The sequence below is a fragment of the Hippoglossus stenolepis genome, chromosome 12 (genome assembly GCF_022539355.2).
Source record: "Hippoglossus stenolepis isolate QCI-W04-F060 chromosome 12, HSTE1.2, whole genome shotgun sequence".
NCBI lineage: Eukaryota > Metazoa > Chordata > Actinopteri > Pleuronectiformes > Pleuronectidae > Hippoglossus > Hippoglossus stenolepis.
In genome coordinates this window covers 2,159,728-2,183,638 of record NC_061494.1, presented here as the reverse complement: position 1 = coordinate 2,183,638, position 23,911 = coordinate 2,159,728, and the positions used below count along the sequence as shown (strand labels likewise).

Here is a 23,911-nt window from a genome sequence, read left to right as displayed (position 1 = left end):
CAGCGTATTATTTTGTAACTGAACAACACATGGAGGGATTTTCACCAAACTTGATGTGAATATTACTCGGGAATGTATCTACAGATTATGAACTTTTGGAGCTGATCCGTTGGGCTTGTTGCATCAACGCACACAGTGAAAGCAGTATTTCATGCTGGATCCTGCATTCCTGCTGGATACAGTAAAATCTTTACAGATGTTTTAACAGCCACTGATGCAGGTAGGATTTCTCTTGGTGTTCTGTTCTTTTCGATGCCATTCAGTTTCAACTTTTACAAATTAAATGCAGATCTCATGATTAAGTCAGTAACACTGATCATAGGTTGATCACATGTACACAAATTCTCTATCTGCACAGCCAACACTCTCTGTCATAGGGGATGGGGGGATGGCTGAGAGGGGATGGTTATTTAGGGGAATTCTTTTTTGTTCTAAAGGGGATTGTATCCCCCCTCATCCCCCAATAAACCACTTACTGGTTGTAGCCAACTACAATACATCTGCTATACTACTGGTGCTTAGGCCTTGTCTTAGTGTATTAATACTGCATTCCTTTAGAACAACAAAGACCTGCATCAGATCACACCGTAAGTTACAAACCGTGATAGACACCTGCCAGTCTATACAAATTCTTTATACTACATGTTGAATGGTGCAGCAGCACACTGTATACAATTGTGGATGTTTGCTGTGTACCTGGTGTCTTGGCAGAGTCGTGGACCTCTAGTTGGATGTCAGTGCTGATGTCCTTTCTCTTTCGGATCATTGACAACAGCGAGCTAGAGGGGAAGGCACAGACAGAGCAGCTGATTATGATCTAGAGCAGGGGTCTTCAATGTTTTTCAGGCCAAGGACCCCAAACTGATGGAGAGATGGAGCAGGGACCCCCTATATGTTTTATATTAAACTGGGCCTAGTGCCATGTATAAACATAGCTACCCTGTTATTGTGCATTCAATACTAAGCTATTCAAATAATACACAGGTTCATATATTCATGTTTTTATTTTAAACATGTGCAAGGTACAGGGTGGCCGTGCCACTGCCATTTATAAACATACATTTTGCATACAACACTGAGCTATCAAAATAATTCACAGATTCATGTTAATGTGTATTTAAAGACATTTAAATTTGTGGAAAAAAAGTTGGTTGAAAAAAAAAATTGTCTAATCAACCAAAGATTTCGCGACCCCCCTGCAGTACCTCCGCGGACCCCCTAGGGTAACTAACGGTTGGTGGTTCAATCCCAGTCTTCCCCATACCGTAGTGTCCTTGGGCAAGATACTGAACCCCAAATTGCCCCTCTAATAGAAAAATAAGTGCTGCCCATAGATGCACTGTATGAATGTGTGTGTGAATGAAAAAAAATGTAATAAAGAACTGTAAAGAGTTTCGAGTCATCATCAAGACAGGAAAGGTGACATATAAACACAGACCATTAGTTGTTTGCATTTCATTGCACCAAAGGTACTAGGTTAAAGATGTATCCAAGTAAAACAGACTGATGATGTACAGAGCAGACTGTGTGGGATCAAACCTGAGTGGGTTGGAGGACAGGGCCGGGGGAGGTGGTGGTGGTGGTGGTGGTGGTGGTGGAGGAGGCGGAGGTGCTGGGGTGGGGATTGGGTTGGTAGCTGCCTGCAGCTTCTTCTGGAGCTCCTCAACTGGCCAGTCGATCCCATCCAGTTACAGTAAACACGCGGCGACAGCACAGAGAGCAGAACACAAATTTATGCTGACAAAAGACACGAGGAGAATTTCATGGTCACACTTTAAATCAAATGGGGCCTGTTGGCTTTGTTGTAGCCTACACACACGGTGTTCCCTCTATAGTGCCAATAATGTGCTGGCCTCTATAGTGCACAGTGAAATGCCCCGCAGCTCATCCTGTCCTTACACTTCCAAATATATCCTCACCTGTAAACCGCAGATCCTTGACCTCCACTTCAGTCTTGGAGCATTTGTCACTGCACTCCCTCTTCTCCTCCTCCACAAGCTCCAGTTTGCGCCTCAATGCCGTCAGCTCCCTCTGAGCCTCACAGCTCTTCAGCCTGTCCTCCATCTGCTTTATCTGAGGATGGACCAACCACAACATTCAATTCTTTCACTGAATAAATACAAATATGAACCACAACAACAACTAACAACTAAGAGTTTCTTTTCTACTCTCCTGCCAGCACTGCGGCTCCGCTGTTTTTGATTTCTGATTAGTAGCTGCCAGTTAACATTCAGTCACCGGCTCTCAGACCCTGTTCCTTAACCAGTGTTTTAATTGTTCCTCAAATGAAGGGCATGACAACCTCTATCCAGCACCAGGAGAGATCAGTGATCCCACTCAGCTCTAATTGTTTTCCATCAGTGCCACAGGGAGGTGGGGGAGGTTGGGGTCGGGCTGGAGGCGACACTGCTTCCTTTAATTATTGATGTGGCAAGTCATGGCCCCGAGGTGTTTCTGTCATGGCCTGTGATCAGTCACCAGACAACCCTCCTATGTAATTAACCAGCTAAATAATTATGTTTCTTTGATTGATGCAATTTTGATGCATATGAAATAAAGGGATTACAGGAGTAAAGCACAGGGATGGGTTTCACATGCAATACTTTTCTTCTATTTGAACTAGTTTTGTGTTTCTAACGAGTTATGTATGAATGAATAAAACATACTTAAGCTTGACTGTCATAACTTGATATTTACGTCTGTCATGTTACATATTGCATCCTGCATCTTCTCAAATATCTTCAGGCAATCCCACTAAAGCCTTACCCCCTACACAGGGGTCTGTGAAAGCAGGAGGCACCACAATGAGAGCTCCTTTGTTTGTTGGATTTACTATTTACAACATGAAAATGTCAGAACAAGTAAAAATAGATAGGCAGGTCTACAGTGCACAAGTGAGCATCCACTTTACTTTTCTTGTGCATGTGCCATATGGATGCTCCTGTTACAGACTCGCTGCACAGACTCGACATTTGTGGACTCTTACAGCCAAACCATGATTTGTCTTAGAAGACAAATCTTCTTGCGCTGTCTGTTACTCTTTGCCCCCCTCTGCAGTGCAACAGTACAAAGTAGTATGGCACTCAGAAGAGTGCATACCTCCACAGAGGCTAAACAGTCCCCTTATTAAACAAAACACATAAAATTTACTTCATCCAGGTTTCTATTTGGATCTGCATCAAATTCCACACACTCACAGATATCAGTCGCCTAAACATGTCAGATTGTTTTCATCAAGATCTATGAATTATTCAGAGAATCAATGAGAATGCTGAAAAGCGCCCTGTCTCGCAACATTAAAGAAAGTGAAAAGAAACCCGGATCCTCCTCCTGATCTGGATCTACACCAAAATCTGATCTATTCCTCCTTGACCCAAATCTCTCACCGAGTTTTACAGAAATCCATCGAGTGGTGTTTGTGTTTACAAACAAACAAATGGACAGGGGTGACAACATTATCTCTGTTTAAAATGTCGAGCAGAATAAAATCTGGCCAAGGATGAGGAATACAGATACCTGCATATTAAAGTCTATAAAATGAGCTGTTTTGTTTTCTAGATAGTGTGCCTTGTGGGAACAGTCCACACAGTGGGCCCTTCACAGACTTGGGAAAATGACAATTTATGTCACACACACTCATAAAAATACAAATACAATGAATTTGAAATGATCAAACTGACCTAACTGACTATTATAAAATATCTTTTCAAACCAGTCGCTGGTTCTAATTCAGCAGCACCTGCTGCCTGAGTATTTGGCCTAATGTGCTACAAGCAGACAATTAAACACAACAACAATTTAATTTTTTTCTTGAAAGAAAAAGCTCGGCTCTGAAATTGCCTCCAAATTAGGTTTTTTGTCCATTAAAAAGAACTGAGTATGTTATTCAAACCAGCAAGAAGAAATGTCCCTGAATCACAAAAGCTTTGTTCTTTACAAGGAGACAAAAGTGGACATCTGACCATGAAGTTTGCTTCCTCATGATTGAGGAGCATGTATTTTGAACAGATGGATGTTTTCACTATTTCCTCATCTGATGGTCCATGTTTCTTAATCAAGAATCAAAGACGCCCAGCTCTATTTGTGATGTTACATTCATAAGGTATCAGAGGGACCTGGTTGTCGTGCTCCAGCCTCTGTGTCTCCAGATCCTGGGTCAGGCTGGTGACCTGGCTGAGGGCTTCCTGTAGAGCATGGCTGGGCGAGGAGCTCTGCATCAGGATCTGACTCTGTCTCTGCAGCTTCTTTTGCTCGACCACCATCTGAAGAAAACAAGGAGGACAGTGGGTATTCCACCTGAAGGAACACAGTCAGTCAGACACAGCCTAACATCATCGCACAGAGAATAAGTAAGGAGCATGGAGGGCTGCAGTGAAAACACTCACTGCTCTGCCAAAGTTCTCTGCCTCTGTCCTCAGAATCTGCTCCAGGCTCAACGTGTCCTGCAAGGTCTTGTATTCCTCCACAGCAAACTGAGACACTGGACAAACATTTCCAAACTGGGTCATTGACTAGCAGAGATGCATTGACTGTGATACAGTGGTATCTGTGTAATTACTATAGAACAATAAGGCCATGCTCTGTTTTCCATACATAATTATTAGTGGATGTAGAAATGAAGACCATATTGACTTACCTCTGTTATATTTCCCCAGGAGCTTCTTTTGCTGCACTGTCTCAGCAATTAAAACAGTGTTATCATGTTTCTCCTTCAGCAGCTGCAAATGGAAGGAGGGTCAGAGCAGGGAAACAATACAGATGCTGCTGGGGATAAAGTGTGGATGGAAACAAACACTGATGTAGTTTGTTTCTTCCCTCCATGCATATTTATGTTCATTTGATTTCAGTCTGCTTTGTCCTTTCCTTTCCCTGCATTGCAGCATACATGTGTCCACATGTGACCTGTGGAAAAGTGGTCAGACTGTGTACATCACCCAGGTGCGTCAATGCATGCATGTTCAACCTTGTGCATGTGAAAAAACACTCATAACAGCTCCAAGGAAACTTTAGGACATATTCTTTTTATACTTTCAGGGAATAGTTTTTAATTGATCAGTCTACAATGTTATTAATATGTTTCATTAAAAATCAAACTATTAATTAAACTGCAATTTACTTGAAATGTAATTGATATGGAGGTTTGGTGACTCTTCACCTTTGCTCGCATAAAGATGCTGTAAAGTCAATTCAATTCAACTTTATTTATGCAGCACCAAATCACAATACACACAATTACAATGCACTTTACATAGTTAAGGATTTAACCTACCACCACCGGTTGGGTTGAGAGGAGAGAAATGAGAGAGAGAGAAAGGAGAGATTTCAAGAACTAGAACAGTAGAACTGTTTGCTAGTCTTACTAAGGACATAGATTTATAATGAAAAATAATATATTGTATTGTACAGTGTGAGTGACAGGTCAAAACAAACAGAAGAAGGTTTGAACTTACTTCTTCTCTGGTCTCCCTCAGTTGGTCTCTCACTGCCTCAAGATCAGTTACTGCTTGAGTTTTCTCCTTTAACGTTAACTCCAACTTACTTTGCAGCTCTGAAACAAAGACGATCAGAGCAGCTTTAAACAGAACTCTTAAACTCTTCCCTGTCGGACACTGTGAAGTGATTGTCTGAGCCTGAGGGACGGCTGGCTCTCAGAGGTTATTTTGTGAGTTGCTCCTTTGGTAGAGACCTGCAATCTCAGGTGTCCACTGAATATGGAAGACATTGATCCTACCCAAATCCTCCAAACTGGAGGGTACACAAATATGAAAACGTCATTTCTGTTCAAAAAGAGAAACTGGGAGGAGCAGAGTCTGAGTTGAACGTGGGCCTGATGTTGAGCAGATGGAATCAAAGCCGTGGAAACAGATACAATACCCAACTGGGCATGTGAGCTGTTGAAGTAGGCTACAGGGCATTTCACCCCGATCAGTGTTCTTTTAACCAGCCTTTTTTAGAAAACCTGTATTTGGTTTGTGCTGACCATGAGTCTGGCTGTTATAATGAGATCATGAAAATGTAACGAATGTGTTTACAGCAGAACAGCGGTGAAAAGCTGAGAATGGGCTACACTTCCTTTTAGTATATATATTTATGCATAACTTAAATGTAATTTGTATAAATATACAGTGGAATGAAAGGACAATCGCAGCATCAACACTTTGTATTTGTCTAGATGGATGTGCTATCACCTGCTTCATGTGTTAAATTCATAAAAACGGAGGAAGTGGTGTTCCCAGGTAAAGCAGCTCACAGCAGGAGCAGGCAGAGACATTTAGGAGGGTACTTAAGCAGAAAAGGTTGTTGACACCTAAAATTGTTTTTAGCGAGGGATGATATGACCTTTGTTGAATAGGACGAGTATTCTGATGAATAAAATTAAATGAAAATGCAGTTTCACAGTGGCAGGACCTTGCCTGGGTCTCACCGCGATGTGCTCGGCTCCCAATCTACAGCTGATGTTTGATCATATGTTAAAAGTAAAAAAAAACAACACACTGACCACTAGATCTCCATTAACATGTTATTATGGATTTTGACCATAATAAGTCTACAATCTTGGAGCAACGTATTTCTGTATTAATAATTATCTGCATCAGAGTTTATCATTTGCAAATAACACTATTATTTCAACAGCCTTAAACAACATGATGGGAAAAGCATCATGGAGTGTGAATCCATTATCACCAAAGGTATAATTACTGCTTAACTAAAGGAACTGACAATTACATGTTTCCACTGACAGCTGGATGAGAAGAAAACACATATGTAGGTATTAGTTATTTATCCCATGCATATGCAATGCATCATTTAGCAGATTATAAATTAGTATATATTTTTTTAAATCTTGGTTTGTATGTTTCATATATACATATTTATATAATCAACAGAGGCCGATACTGTTGTGTTACACATATTCCTGAACAGCGACATGTCGTCTAACGTCACACAGTAAATTCACTTTGACATGAATGACAAGATGTGATAAAAATGGACCATTAAGGTTGATACTAGAACATTTCTACATGGCTGCAACTGTGACTACAATGCATGGTAAGTGTGTGGTAAATATGTAACACACATAACGACTGCAGACATCCAGTACCTGAGATGGTGCTCTGGCACTGAGGGGAGGGGCAGACCTTGCTGGCTGCTTTTAAGTCTTCGCCGTCTTCGCCATCTTCCTCCTCCTCTTCATCCTCAAGGCTGATCTGTGCGATGGTGCTTGGGCTGAGGTGGGACAGCAGCATCATGCTCTTCCTCTTCAGAGAGCGGTTCTGATGGTTCAGCTGCAGCGAGGACGCACAGAGAGAATCATGGAAAGACACAAAGCCAGGCGTTAGTGAATAAAAGACATTGATGGCACTGTAAAATTACTTAAAGCTGCTGCAGGTGATATTTTATATTTCCCAAAATGAAATAACTGTTTTAATAAGCACTATTATTTGCTATCCATGTTCCCTGCAAAGTAAAAAATGTAATGTCATAAACACACAGCAGATTTAATCTCAGTGCTGAAGATTGTCAAGGCCAATTTTTGGTCACTGACCTAATTGGTTGATTCTGTAAAAATCTTCATACAAAGTGTTGAAAAGCTGCGTGAAGCACTGCCACTGTCTAATCCCATTATTCCAACAGAAACATGCCACAGGGAGGCAAAAACTCATTCCTCTGCAGGTACACTGTCTGTGATCCTCAGCTGCTGGAGAAGATGCTGGATTTCTGTTTGCAGCATCAAATTCCTCTGTCCCCCAGACCCCAAAGTTTAGAATCATCCATTTAGACCCTGTCAGTTTTCACTAGAAATGCGCCACATAAATACAGACCAGACCATTTTCTTTTTACTGCAGTTAAAGCCGCGACTTAAACCCAAAACATATAACACACATCAAATTGTATGTAAATTCACGTTGAAGTCAACACTTTTAAATTATAGTACATGATGATGATGATCATACAGATAATATTTACTGCATATTGTCAACTATAGAATGTTTCCTTCAGTGTATTTTGACCTGAAATAACATGGTTGAAAATGTACACACATAAAAGTGAACTCACTTTAAAGTTTGGTAATAACAATGTACTCTGTAAAATCAGTTGGACATGATTAAGTTGCAGTAACAGTAAACTTTTCAAAGAAGTGGGCTTTTTCTTTCTTTTGACTGGAGAATAATTTAACGGATAATTTCTGACAGCGCGGCCGTCACAACAACACTTGAGACAACTGTAAATAGAGAGATTACAAGGTGCAGCCACAGACACAACCTCTGAACGCACAACTTACGGACCATTCAGCACATGTTGCTTAAAAGATGACATGAACCCAACAAAACCTGACAGAGGCGGCCTCGTACACGCCTTCATTTCTCAAATCTGCATCCCCGCTGGAAAACAGTGATGAGGGAGCAGAGAGACAGACGGGGCGGATGAGATGTTTGTTCTGATTTTCTCGTTTCTCTTGGCCCTGCAATCAGCCATAATGGCAGGACGCATGCAAAAGCAATGATAAGGTGTGAAAAAAACGACATCATTAGAGGAGCACAAGCAGATGAAGGAGGCAGAAAAAAGCAGTGGATATCTCTCCTTTTAGATGTAATCACAGTTTTTTGACGTGGCGTGTGTTCGCCTCTCGCATCTCTGTGCATCGTGTTTTTCTGTTGATCATAACTTTTAACACACATTCTTATTTGGCATTTTTCCTTGAACCTCTTTGCAAATTGATCAGCTTCTACTCTAAGCGCCATGCATTCTAAACTGCCACAATGGCCATTCCATTTCTGAAAGTTCAATCATCAGGACAGCCATATGTTTCAATTAAGGAGACCGTCACTAACGCAAAACATGAACGATGCCAATGTGAAGGAGATTGATGCCAATTATGCATGTTTCTTGGTGTCGTCTGAAGGAAGAAAATTGCCTGGAGGGTAGAAAAAAAAGAGGAGGAATAGAAAAGGCGAGTCATAAAAGAAACATTTATTAATGGCATCCTGGTGGGAGCGGATTGCAGCAATTCCATCTTTTGATGATGCCCTTCAGGCTGCATCTTTTCTTTTCTGAAAACGCAATCAACAATACATAACATGGACTCACATTATTTTGATAATAATCTACAATTGGTGGCAAGAAAAGTACATATGAAATTATATACTCAGATAAATCAAGGCTGGCATAGCATCGGGTGAGCACTCTCCGGAGTCACAGTCACGTCCCCTTCATCTTGCTTTTGATCACACATCAAAAATAAGAAAGATTAAGCATCAGAAACACATTCTGATGTGACTGGTTGTAAATTGCTAACGCCCTCTGCTCGTATTTTAATTCAAAATATTGAGGACTTAAGGAATTGCTCTGAGCTTCAGCCTCATTCAGACAGGGAATATTGCGGAGGCCAAATTATCATCATCTACAAGGAAATGCATAGTTCAGTTTGTCTGCTCTCCTGCGACATCTCCGCGTGTGTTTTGACTTTAATTTAAATGTAAATAAGTGATAAACTGATGTATAGGAAATGTGACTTTGTATATAATATTGCTGAAATGCTAGTAGAAGGATCAACTCTGTTTAAAAGGGTAATATGTATGAAACCTATTCGACTCACGGTCCTTACTGGTTAATGAATGCATTCTCAGTCGGGGTCTGGCTATGGTCGATGTTTTATATTAAGGAGGGAGAAGACAGACGCAGAGAGCAAAAGGCCAAAGGAACAGAGAGCTTGATAGAGAGAGCGTCTGTCACACGGCGAGCTTTTAGTCTGTATTTTGTCTCTTAAACGCCGTATTCAGTGGACGTACATCCTGCTACATTATGTCTTTTCTGAAGCCAAATTCCTGCAGTCTGTCAGTAGAAGAGGAAATCTGCCACAAAACAGTCTCTCAAGACAATGACTATTCACCATATTTGATTCTGTCATCATCTGCTCAGTATCTACCTTTGTTCAAACCAGCACATGTGATGACAGAGTAGATACTATGACAAAAACCTACAATACATTTGGTCTCCTGTTGTCTGAAAAGAGAATCTGTCTTTATATCAGGCCAAAGAAAACTTCTTTGACAGACATCTGCATCATGAGTCAGTTAAAATATATATTTTTAAAATTGGTTCAATGTGGTTAAAAGCTTCACAGTTACACTTTTTTGCAAAAAAACCCAAACAACTCATGTCACAACAACATCATGACGTTTTACCTGCAAAACAAAGAGACAGGATAAGAAATCAAGATGACTGCGATAGTTTGAAAGCTGGACTGGAAAAGTATTTTGTCTGCAACACAACAGATCAATAGACCTATAAACAAACATGACACTAAACTGAAAACCACCTGCCTTACTCACTGTTACAGTGGATGGCAGGGACCAGTCCACTGGGTGTAATGCCACAGTTCAATATTAGTAATAAATCACAAAATAATAAGGAGGTGAGGTTGGAGCAGCAGCCTAACTACCCCAGCCTGGCCACTTCTTGTAGAGGTCAACAAACTGCTGTCAGCTATGAAAACTTCCCTCCTACACATGTTGCAATGGACAGGATTATTATTATTATCATTACCTCCAAGAAGAAGGTTATGTATTCACCCCCGTCCATTTGTTTGTTTATTGTAAGATTAGATGACAAATCCTTTTAAACTACAAATTACAATTAAACTTGGTGGAAGTAAGGGTCAGTAAATGTGGATATGGATCCAGATCAGTGGGATTGTTCATCAACATTTGCCTTGATTGCTCAGAAAATAATTCATGGAGTTGATGCATGTTAAGGACACTGATATGAGTGTGTACAATTTGGTGCAGATCCAAATAAAAATCTGGATCAAGTGATGTAATTGTGGTTTCATAAGGCGACTGTTGGGCCTTTCTAGTTCGACTATTCTAGGTATTAATATTAATCAGCCTTGTAATTCTTTTTTAAATAGAGTGATCTTGGAGCTGCTCTTGGTGACCGGCCCTGCTTTATGGATTATTGTACACTACCGTTCAAATGTTTGGGGTCACTAAGAAATGTCCTTATTTTCAAAGTAAAGCACTGTTTTTTTCAATGAAGATAACATTAAATTAATCAGAAATACACTCTATACGTTGTTAATGTGGTAAATGATTATTCTAGGTTTAAACGTCTGGTTTTTAATGAAATATCTACATAGGTGTATAGAGGCCCATTTCCAGCAACTATCACTCCAGTGTTCTAATGGTACATTGTGTTGGCTAATCGCCTTAGAAGACTAATGGATGATTAGAAAACCCTTGAAAACCCTTGTGCAATTATGTTAGCACAGCTGAAAACTGTTTTGCTGGTGAGAGAAGCTATACAACTGGCCTTCCTTTGAGCTAGTTGAGTATCTGGAGCATCACATTTGTGGGTTTGATTATACTCTCAAAATGGCCAGAAAAAGAGAACTTTCATGTGAAACTCGCCAGTCTATTCTTGTTCTTAGAAATGAAGGCTTGTCCATGCGAGAAATTGCGAAGAAACTGAAAATGTCCTACAACGGTGTGGACTGCTCCCTTCAGAGAACAGCGCAAACGTGCTCTAACCAGAGTAGAAAGAGAAGTGGGAGGCCCGGTGCACAACTCAGCAAGAAGACAAGTATATTAGAGTCTCTAGTTTGAGAAATAGACGCCTCACAGGTCCTCAACTGGCAGCTTCTTTAAATGGTACCGGAAACGCCAGTGTCAACGTCTACAGTGAAGAGGCGACTCGGGATGCTGGCCTTCTAGGCAGAGTGGCAAAGAAAAAGCCATATCTGAGACTGGCCAATAAAAAGAAAAGATTGATATGGGCAAAAGAACACAGACATTGGACAGAGGAAGATTGGAAAAAGTGTTATGGACAGACGAATCAAAGTTTGAGTGTTTGGATCACACAGAAGAACATCTGTGAGACGCAGAACAGGTGAAAAGATGCTGGAAGAGTGCCTGACGCCATCTGTCAAGCATGGTGGAGGTAATGTGATGGTCTGGGGCTGCTTTGGTGCTGGTAAAGTGGGAGATTTGTACAAGGTAAAAGGGATTTTAAATAAGGAAGGCTATCACTCCATTTTGCAACGCCATGCCATACCCTGTGGACAGCGCTTGATTGGAGCCAATTTCCTCCTACAACAGGACAATGACCCAAAGCACACCTCCAAATTATGCAAGAACTATTTAGGGAAGAAGCAGGCAGCTGGTATGCTGTCTGTAATGGAGTGGCCAGCGCAGTCACCAGATCTCAACCCCATTGAGCTGTTGTGGGAGCAGCTTGACCGTATGGTACGCAAGAAGTGCCCATCAAGCCAATCCAACTTGTGGGAGGTGCTTCAGGAAGCGTGGGGTGACATTTCTACAGATTACCTCAACAAATTAACAGCTAGAATGCCAAAGGTCTGCAATGCTGTAATTGCTGCAAATGGAGCATTCTTTGACGAAAGCAAAGTCTGAAGAACAAAATTAATATTTCAAATAAAAATCATTATTTCTAACCTTGTCAATGTCTTGACTATATTTTCTATTCATTTTGCAACTCATTTGATAAATAAAAGTGTGATTTCTGGGTGACCCCAAACTTTTGAACGGTAGTGTATGTAATATTTTTGGCCACAAATGGATCAAATACTTAATTGGTTACATATATTTTCTTTTGTATAAATACTTTAAACATTGATACATCTCTCCACTTATGTTAAACACTGTCTTTTCTCTTAAATGTTTTAAATATTGTTATTTTGCTGATGTGCTCTGTTACACATGACATAAAATGGGAAATTTGTTAAGCCCTATGAAGCAAAACGTGATTTGTGAATATGGGCTACACAAATGCAAATTTGAGTGATTGATGATACGGTCGATTTCTATCTGCTCCATCTCTATACCTCCCGCTCTCTGTTTCCTACCTGTGTTTGTAATTGCATGTCTGGGAGTGAGGCAGGACAGGAGGATGCTAACACACTCTGATGAACCAGAATACTGAGGCACAAACACTGTCCACGTTTCTGGAATTTGATATGGAGAACATTAATAAACTGCCATACCCATAATGCATAACTAATAACCCTCATCTTTGGGTTATTAGAGCTATGAGTTATTAGCAGAATAATTGAATAGAAGGTGCTTTACATTTTAAGATTGTTTCGAAGTAAGTTTATGTAATTACTTGTTATTATGACAATAATTTTGACAGTGATATCTTACCAGCATCTCTCTGCTCAGCGATGCTCATTAGTATATTTATTATATTTAGGAAGGAGAGACTGACTGTCAGTCTTGGTTCAATCTTTCTCTCCTGTCACACCTTCATCTTGGTATTTGGGCTTTTTCACCTTATGTCATCAGTAATAGGAAGGAAATGCAACAATGCCAGGATGTTAATTATAAATCTGCTGTCCCATCCAGGTATTGTAGGTCTTCCCAACATCCTCAAAATAATGTGGATGTTACATTTCCTTTCCTTCACTTTTACAGCTAAGTAGGGGCGAGGGGTGACGTTTCAGACTTCTGTAGAGAAATATGATGCATTCATTTTCAAAAGGCTGAGAGAAATAATATTGTATTTTAAAAGTGTTGAATTCCAACCCCTTTCTCAGCAATCATTTTGTTTTTGTGTTTGTTTGTCGTGGTTATGAAAAAAAATCTGGAACAGCTTGGAATCAAATCAATTTTTGGGTAAAAAAGAGGAGGAAAATTTATTACAACATTGATGCTGTGTAGGTGTAAAATCCTGACACTGCACTGGACATAGGAGCAAACTAGACAAACGATAATAACAAAGTATGACTTCCCAAAATCCTCAGCAGCCACTGAAATCATCTTGAGCCAAAAGTATTTCTCAACAACCCAGTCCAGTCCCCTGCAGACGCCGTATAGTATTTGGACCAGTACAAATCTTACTTGTCACTCCTATAAGATGAGGATGAAAAACAATCCAAAGGAAAGAGGACCGCTGGAGGCTCAAGGACGCAAAAAACAAAAAGGTTATAAAAGTCAACCTTCACCATAATTCTCCCTCAGCCACCCACTGCCCAAAATCTGCTCCAGCCCACCTGGCGGACTGAGGGGGCTTTTGTCCAGAAATTGAATGAGAAATGATTACAGTGATAAGCTCAACACCAGTGGGCTGCAAAATCACTACGTGCCAAGCTTCCCCGCTCTCAATCACAACTCGCATTTTAGCAAGGACCCCAAAAAAGTGTGCTCTGAATCAAAAGAGTCCAATACAATTCTACACACTAAGATATGGGGACAGCAGCAGCACTGGAGGACCACAGAGTGCTTCTGATTGCAACACACAAATTGAATGTGTCAGTGTGTGATGGTTTCTGGAATACACAGACTAGAGAGACATCTTCAGTGACTGATTTCATGCTGCAGAATTGATTTAGCCAAACTTATTCTAAATCAGCGGACATAGATTACAGTAGTCCTAGCTTGCTTTATCTTCGTGACGTGATTTCCTATATTGTGAACATGGTATTGGACTTATGATCCATGTTAGTCATGTCAGTAACATAGAAACAACAGATGACAAGAGAGACAGCTAGTTGATTGTCTCATCACAAAAAACTGTTGAGTTTCTCTATAATATTTAAAGTCTTGAGATAATGTATGTTATAATTTGTAACTATAAAAATACAATTGAATTGAATTGAGGAAAAAAAAGAACTGCACCTTAGAGGCCAGGGCTTCAGCACTTTCTCTACACGTCCTCTCGATCTCCAGGTTCTCCTGAATCACACTGACCTCTTCGATGACCATCTGAGACACTAGGAAAAAACACAGTGAAGTGAAGACACAGAAAAAATATAAATACGCTGACTTTATTGTCAAACTTGAGGCTGGTGTACAACGTGTAATTTTGGGCTGCTCCAAATTATTGACCTCACTGATCACTCATGTCCACTGAACCAAAGACAGCCAGTGTCAAAATCCAGACCGTGTGATTTCTGTGATACAAACCAACTAATTAGAACAAGCAGCATGAACTGTCACAGAATACACTGAGTGGTAGACTACTGTAAGTACCTTTACCGTACTCTGACAACAGTACAGATAGTATTTAGGCTTTGTTTCCTCAAAATTACATTTATGTGCCATTTTGTTTTTGACAAATGAATCTCAAAAGAAATATGCTGCTTGGATTATGTTAAGTGGCAACGATTTGCTACGTTTTGCACAGAAGTCTTGGTGACGCATTTCACTGTTGACTCATTATTTGATCAAAACCAAGGTCTCTACCAAACCCTCACCAAGAGCTTTGAGTTGCCTAAATCTAACCATATAAATACAAAAGTTTATTTTGCTTTAGGTGCCATGAGTGGATATTCTATAGAATGTACAAATTAAAAGAAATGCCAGTCAACATGTACATATCTGTTCAGTATGATCATTTCCTGTGTGTGTGTGTGTGACTTTGCAGGTATGTTAAAAAAAGACATGATCTGTGAGTGTGGTGGTTTGTCATCCTTGCTGAAGATCTTTTGGACCCATGTTACAACGTGTGACGTGAACTGGAGCTCCGTGGAACCAGTAATAGAGGAAGAGTTCTGATCTCACTGCAAAAATAGTTATTTGAGAGAAGACAGGCTGCAGTTCGCAAACACTAATTTGATTTACAATCTACACAGAACATGACACCAGCCACCCAGAGGAAACAGAATTCTACATTTAGGTAAAATGATACCAAAAGTATTATCAGCTAAATGTGTAACATTGTTCGTATGTGTTATACAATATTATGTGTTATTAATAGATTATATGTTATGATATTCGGTTTTTCAATTATAGATTTTTAATTTATTGTCATTAAGAGATGTATTACTACATTGATTATCTAATAAGAACTGTTTGAAATATAGTGGAAACAAATTATGAAATGGCCAACAATGAAAATACTCAATGACTTTAGTGATGTACTAAACGTGTTAAACTTGCTAAGAGGTGTCTTTACAGTGCCTCACAGAGTGGACAAATAAGTGCCCACATTGTCACAATATTATTAAAGAAAATAAGGCAACAGTAATTTGTTCAAATTGAATGGAATAGCCTCTCTGGTTCAACTGGTAACAGAGATCATCAAGGATCTGTTATGACATCCGGTCGCATTCGGTCATTTAAAGCTAGGGTTGGTGATACTAAAAAAACTAGCAAGAGCAGGTTACACTTTGGAAAAATGCAACCCCACCCACTCCCATCAGCCCTCTCGTCGAAGCCACGCCCCAAAACACATGAACGCGCACTGACAGACAACTGCTACAAACTAACTTTTATGTGACTCACTTGCTAACTTCTTGTTATCGCCTCTGCCTCTGCGATGTGGGTCTCTCTGGCTAAAGACTTGACATGCACAGAGTGAGAGCACAGCAGGGTGCGCACAGGCAGGCACGTGGATTGCTTTGTGGCACACAGCTACGCCGAATCATTTCAATCAGTCGGATTGAAATGATTGGTAGTGTTTACGACTAATTTGCCCCACCTTTGCCCAACTAATAAAACCACACATTAATGGATTGAATAAATCAATGGTTGATGATGAAACATGAACATGAGCGTTATGCATGTTAATCTTAATATTCATACTCTTAGTAGCCTTTAATGATGTGACAATGTTATTGAAATATAGCAAATAAAACTCTACTGAATGACTGCAGTCTTTCAATGCAAACTTACAAAGTTAACTCATGGCTATGGAACCTGATCAAAACGCCATCAAGGAAACAAATAACACGATTGGGTTGTTCTAAATGAGTGGGTGACTTCTCACTTCATTGCACAGTTAATTGAGATAAGAGTGCCACAATACTTGACACCCAAGTATATTTCTGCTTGCTATTGTGTCTGCCATCTGAGTAGCCCCATTGGTGAGTGACCTATGTGCCCCATTATGATTTGAATTCAAAAGGAAGTGAACTAAACAATGTTACCAATGCATCTTTTATTAAGATAATTGTCCCTACCTTTTTCATTTTCCTCAGCCAAGGCCAATGTGTATTGAGTATAGACTGAATAGGAAACAACTTTAGAAGAGTATGAATAATAGTTTAGGGTGTGTGTGGGATTTTTGTTCAGAATATTACATGTGATGATGCACTTAACCCAGGGTCAAGGAAAACATTTGCCTTTATGCCTTATTTCTTAGCTAAACGACTGTAGCATGTACAATGAGTGCTCCGGTAGAAAAATATATGAGAAAAATGCAGAATTTTTATCTGATAAAACAATGAAGGGAGTTAGATGAAGAAAATAAATAGAGATTATATTTATATCTACTACTTGATGTTTTTCTTATAAAAATATACAATGTTTGTTGAATATACCGTAACGATCTTATATCCTGATCTTCTATGAAGATCAGTAAAGTCCATGCAGCTTATTTCAACGTCCCTGATACATATCTATATGTTAAAGGTGCATTACTGCATTTTTGGACAGCAGAAGAACAATCTGAGCACACGACATCTCACCTGTTTTGGAGAAAAAAAACCTCACATGAGGTCATAGAGCCTCCGACTGAATAATGTCATAGCTCACAATAATGGGACATTTGACAGTTCCATGACAAGTGGGAAAACTCCAGATGTTTTATGGTCAAAAATGCTCAACAAGTGAGTTTAAGTGAACTTTAAATTCAAATGACACTGTTCTGCTGTTCCAGGCCAAGCATGATGCTAATGATTAAAGCTTTGACCAGCATAAGATACAACTAAATGTTATCCACTTAAGATTTTGAAAATATTGCAACTGTTGCATGGCCACGAAGTGTGTGAGGATATATTCATCGTATGTCCACATCTTTCATAGCAGCTCAAAATGTATGATCTGGATCTATGCAGATAAACAGAATCATGTGGTTGTCCACTTTCCACTTTCATGGCTGCTGACCATAGACTATGATTGCAGCAGGACTGCTTGATATATAATATTTCTCCTCAGATACTCGACCATTACTGACAATAATCCATCAATTCATTGACCTTCAGTTATGCTACAAAGTGTTTATTCTAATCAATGCTGCAAATACCCTTATCTTGCTGATGTTCTCCTTTACACGTGGCATCTGTTGCACCTCTGTCCGTCCTGGGAGAGGGATCCCTCACATGTGGCTCTCTCTGAGGTTTCTACCTTCTTTTTACCCTGTTAAAAGGTTTTTTTTTGTAGTTTTTCCTGACTCTTGTTGAGGGTTAAGGGCAGAGGATGTCACACCCTGTTAAAGCCCTATGAGACAAATTGTGATTTGTGAATATGGGCTATACAAATAAAAATTGATTGATTGATTGATTGATTTCCGCTTCCATGAGTATTTTTAAGGGTTTTAGCAAATATTTCAGAATCACACACACACACACAGAGATGCTGCTGGTGCTGCTTATGCTGGTCCTGCTGCTGCTGGGCATTAAGTGATATATATTTTTCCGGTCGCCTATATGTACACACGTACAGAACCTAGAGACATTAAGTTGATTTACAAGTTAAAGACTATTGATTGGTGCAGGTAAAGCTAGGAAGCTGAAAAAAAATCTGATTACAATTCCACATCACACACTGTGATGTTGCTTAAGATGCAATCACACCTCAATAGAAAAAGGACGCCCATAAACAATGTCCTGCCACTTAACTAATGAAGCATTGTGGTTGAGCGAGGGAGATATTCAGCATTAGTGCCATTGCTGTGGGCCATTCGGTGACACCTAATTAAGAAGTTGATGAACGCCGGCGTTGGGCAATATCCACGTTCCTCCAGCGCCTTGCACATCAGTCACTGAATAGCACTTAGCTGCCAGTTTTCATCCTCAGCCCTGTCTCCCTTCCTCTCTGCCTGTCTCCATAATGCTGTGGCCACACTCAACCTATGAAAGGACGCCTTGAACTAAATGACATGTTAATTATAATTACTGGTAGCCATGGTAAATAAACAGCGGTGGAAGTGTTGAAAGTGTATGAGCACGAGTCGACGGCGCCCTCTGACTCGTCAGAACTGGCAGTCTTAATTGTAAGTTTCGGCCTCCCCATCATCATCACTACATTTTTTTCTCCCCTCTTTTTTGTGTCTGTCTTTTTCATCCTCCTCTCAGGAAAGACAGTGATTACCCCTGTGCCGACGTGCTGCATAATGGTATCAGCGCCGCCAACGGAGCAGTGAATTAAATTGTATCTGCAGCCGCTGTGAAGCCTTGATGAGGGGGGCAGATGCCTTTGTGGTGTTATCATTATAACACAATGGTCATGTTGTCATCAACCTTGCCATCGGCAATTGAAAAGGCATGATTGTGTGTTGGGAGCTTTTTCTCCTGTCCTCCCGCTTGTACCCCCCCGCAACCAACCCTGTCGCCCCACCCCCAGCCGCTTCGTTGTGAATAGGAGCAATTTTCTAAGAGCTATGAAATCACGTAATAGGTCCTAATATGCAGCTGCTTGGCACAGTGAGGCAGCTTCTATTAACACGGAAGTCAAACACAATATGTGTTTTGGCTGGAGAATCACATGAATACATGAGTACGGGCCAGATTTATTCAGATGAAAATCCACACAACTGTCACCATCACAAAGACAAACTATTTGCTCCATCTTTTGACATGTGGTGCCCTATGTCAAATTCGGTCTCAACTAAAGTGGTCAAAGCAAAGCATTCAAGTTGTAAAGAAAATCATTTTGGGGAATTGAATGGGGGCTAAAACATCAGAGACATAACTGCAGTGTTAGGAAACAGATTTATGATAAAAGCTGGAGCTGTGACGGTGCCGTTCCAAAGCCTTTATCTGTGTCCTGGTTCCTACGGCTGTGATCACTTTCAAAACCATGATGTTTGTAACATTAGAACACATTTTCTCTTGTCAGTGCGTATAATGTCCTTTCAGCATATGTTGAATCTGATACATCTTTTTAAGGATATACTGTTTGTTTCAAAATGTCTTAGTGCCAGTGGATTTGTTGACATCAAATGTTGACAAAAACACAACATCTAATAAATATTCGAACATGAACATTTTTAAAGTACTGCTCAAGTCCCTTCAAAAGATGTATTTATATCAGGTGTTTATGTGGTCTCTTCACATTTGATCAGAAATATTTTTTTACGTAAAAATGCTTCAAGTGTCGGATTAAATGAAAGTAGCAGAATAGCCGACTTTCTGTGTGTTTGTGGATATTCTTTATGCTTTACTTCAGAAGAACCTTCATGAAAACATTGCTTTATAGAAGAGTAGTACTCCCTGTAAACTAACTTTGAAATACAAAGTCTAATCAATAACATGTGGGAAAATATGCTGACTTCTTCAAATAAACTACTACACTTACTTATCAGTTGTGTGTTTTCAGGTATTTTACTAATGAATCCCCTTAAAGCTTTGATTGCCAGCTGGGGGCCACTGGGCCACATCTGACCCGCAAAAGCTTCTCATGCGGCCCGCAGCATATTTTGAATTCATAAAATGTGAGGGCAATAAAGACGTGTGTGTTTATCTGAGACGTCAGACAAACATGGATGAGGCAGACGGAGATGACTTGGAGAATTATTCATCATGCACCGATATCTAGAGGTAGATTATTGAATGGCATGATTCTTTATGTGGGGAATCAGTCATTGTGGGAACTGGAAACCATGGCCCAGGCTGGTGACCAATGAAAAATGCCCTCCCTGAAAAAAAATATTTTTATATCATGGTTTACACTTACATTTACACCTTCTTACAAATGGTTTACTTTCACACTGTAAATGAGTGTCTCTTTCCCTGGCCTCACCCAGGTTCGTCCCACAGACTTTACCCCTGATGCCACTGGGACAAAGGGATGACTCCTTATCTTCTTCATGTCACTTTGTGGACATGCTTTGGGCCATGACAGATCAACTTACCTTGCTGGATCTCATTGAGCTCCTTGATAGCCATGTCTCTCTCCTCCTCCAGCCTCTTGCACTTTAGAAGGACAGACAGAGCAGCTTTAATACAGGATCACTGCTGTTTTCATCACCCTTCAACATGTCTGCCTCTGCATATCTTACAATGCATTAAAAATCACTTTCTATAGAGCACTGAGGGGACGATGAGGGAACTTAAGGCTGGCATAAAATAATTGTCATTAATCTGAATCGAGGTAAATGTTTGAAATAATCGTGATATTGATTTGAAGTCAAATCGCCCAGCCTAAGATTATACCTGTAAATCGCCAAAAATGACCACTGAATTTAAGATGGCCGACTTTCTTTTGGGTTTAGGCTATAGCTGTGTCTGAATTCAGGGCCCGCATCCTTCAGACGCTGCATTTGAAGATCAATTGCGTCACAGTGGCGTGACTTGACTGTCTCATTTCCAAGAAACCTTCAAAGGCAGCTGACAAATGCGTCCTTCCATCCCTGAGAAACAGAGGCTCCAACAGGTGGATCCTTCCATCCAGTGAGTTGAAGCGGAACAGGTAACGGTACACAAACCAAGGGGCAATAAATCGTATTTGTTGTGTCCTACTTCAGCTCTGTTGCTAGACAACAGAAATAAAGGGTGGGAGTTGCATGGTCAAGCCATTTAGCCACATCCATGACTGACACATGTGACAAGATTCCTCAGTCTTCCAGAACAAACATTAAAAATTCCTCACAATAAAACAGGGTCCTGGCACCGGTCAATGCTTAGGCCCTAGGACCCAGAAGCCTATAGCCCTCTGCACGATTTAAAATGCATATTTAAAAAGTCCAATTTCCACATTTGAAATGACAGTATATAGGGGAGAACATCCGACCCACGTTTGGTGCTGTGCAGCTTTAGTTGGCTGTAGTCAGATATAAAATGAACAGTGAAAACATTCCTCTCATTTCTTGTTTGCGCCGTCAGCACAGCTTTAAATAATGCCCTTCAACAGCCACCTCTCCATGTCACCTCTCTCTATTCACACGTACAGTGCTATTGTTTCTCTGCTCTTATCATTAATCCCCATTTGGTCAAAGTTTCATCCAGCTTTACAGTCACATGTAGTCGTAATGAATGTTTCTTGTGCAGAGTCTCTCAGTATAAAAGGCCCTGCTCTCCCTGTTCCTGCTGCTGTTGTATTTACAGTAAGTGACTGTACCGCTGCTACTGTAAGTCACCTACATCACGTTCATGGTGCGGGAGACGAACTCTACATAGTGTCAAACATACAATATGTGGGTGTAACCCTGAGCGATAATGACACTCACCTCCGTGGCTGCTGTCTCATGCTTCCTCTGCAGGCTTTCATACTCGTGCAGGGCTGTGGGGAGCAAAGGATGCCAGTGAGCCATCTTCTTCAGTAAAGCAAATGTCAGTGAAGAGCACAGTGCTCGTATGTTCCTGTTTAAAACACAGTCGACGTATGGAAACTTGTCCAGCACGTGAGAACGTCTCATCCAGTGACTACTGCCCCTCGTGCCCAGTGACTGACATGGGGATTTGAATATAGCCACAACTCTGATGGACCCAGATATCTGCCCTGTGGTGTTACTTCAATAGTCAGAGGACGTAACAGGAGCTACTCTCCAATTAATATTTGTACCAACAAATAATGTGGCTGGTCACTCCAAAGATAAAACATGTTAAGTACAGATAGCAGCCACAAATGGTAATTCTACTTTGTAATAACTTTTCACAGTGTATGTAATGTATGTATTATAAAAAGTATATAAAAATTAGTTTACAGACTAGGACCGTACCTTATAGACATAAGCAATAAACCTCAAAGACATGCTGCCATGTTTTCCACATGGAACAACATGTTAATCAGTGGCCACATTTAGCCTCTGTTTGCTGCTTGTGCTGTCATGAATTAAGGAAGTGACTAAAGATACTCTTCTTCTGCAGTGAAGACTAACTCTTGCTGAGGGTTAAGGGCAGAGGATGTCACACCTTGTTAAAGCCCTATGAGACAAATTGGGATTTGTGAATATGGCCTATATAAATACAATTTGACTGATTGATTGATTGATTGATTGATTGATTTAGTTATGGCTCACCCTCTTGTCTGACAGTTTTGCATATTATGCAGTTTATTTCTATTATTCACAGACAATGAATAATACCAGGCAGTGGAGCAGAAGGTATTGATATCCAGGGGGTTCTTCTCATACTGCCTCAAAGCTGTAGTAGTGATCATAGGTCCTAAATATAATGTGGAATGAAGTACATTTACCTAAATACTGTAAATTCTACTTTGTACTACACTTCACTGTCACATTTGAATGATTCTAACTCCAGAACATTCAAGGGGAAATATGTTATTATTGATACATATTGATACTGATACTAGTTCTTTTTAAAATTGAAAACTATTGACCTGATAAAATATAATGGATTTTGTAAAACTGTATTAGTATTGTTGTTATAATTTATTTGTCTCGCCCCACAGCAGTGAAACATTGACTCCAACAACAGGGGAGCTTTGATTTTCTTGGGGCCACTCGAAAGTAGAAGTCAGGCCTGAAGAAGCAGTAAGTCTGAATTCCTTCCCGTGGGGAGGAAGTGCTGTAAAGGAACAAACTCAGCTGGAGCTGGTGAAGATTAAACGTGAGTTAATCATTTACGACTTGGTCTGAAATCTCCTGAAGGGTTTGTGTGCGTTATATGCGTGATTTGTGTATCGTCAGTGTTCGTGTGTGTGTGTGTGTGTGTGTGTGTGTGTGTACCGACATGTGTGCGACATGTGTGTGGAGTCAACCCGCCGCCGGGTCCCAGGAGCACGTCCCTCACCTGTGTTTGACAGCTGGGTGACCACACGGATCTTCTGCAGCTCCTCAGCAGCCATGATGACGAACTGGGCGGGCACAGCTGAACAGGAAGTGGCAGGTGAGACACACCTGTCGGGTTCAGCACAGTAACACGTCCTGCCAGCTGTGGAGCACCGGCGCCATTTTAATAGTCCCACCCCGCGCTTCATTTAGTAATTTAACTTTTCATTGATAACATTATTAATAACGTATACAGTAACATGTATATATGAACAGGCAA

At 40.4% G+C, this 23,911-nt stretch overlaps 1 protein-coding gene across 1 annotated transcript in view; it reads right to left on the bottom strand.

Moving 5' to 3' along the window:
• shtn1 (shootin 1) overlaps window positions 1–23,793 on the bottom strand; it is a 30,519-nt gene extending 6,726 nt beyond the window's left edge. The window contains exons 1-12 of the mRNA XM_035171702.2: window positions 23,654–23,793; window positions 22,129–22,181; window positions 20,815–20,875; window positions 14,637–14,731; window positions 7,103–7,286; window positions 5,451–5,548; window positions 4,637–4,718; window positions 4,386–4,480; window positions 4,116–4,262; window positions 1,920–2,073; window positions 1,540–1,666; window positions 697–779 (exon numbers count right to left, since the gene is read on the bottom strand). Of these exons, the coding sequence (XP_035027593.2) occupies window positions 697–779; window positions 1,540–1,666; window positions 1,920–2,073; window positions 4,116–4,262; window positions 4,386–4,480; window positions 4,637–4,718; window positions 5,451–5,548; window positions 7,103–7,286; window positions 14,637–14,731; window positions 20,815–20,875; window positions 22,129–22,181; window positions 23,654–23,708 (1,234 nt within the window). The 5' untranslated portion in view covers window positions 23,709–23,793. The remainder of the gene's footprint in view (window positions 1–696; window positions 780–1,539; window positions 1,667–1,919; window positions 2,074–4,115; window positions 4,263–4,385; window positions 4,481–4,636; window positions 4,719–5,450; window positions 5,549–7,102; window positions 7,287–14,636; window positions 14,732–20,814; window positions 20,876–22,128; window positions 22,182–23,653) is intronic.
• Window positions 23,794–23,911: the final 118 nt, after the last annotated feature.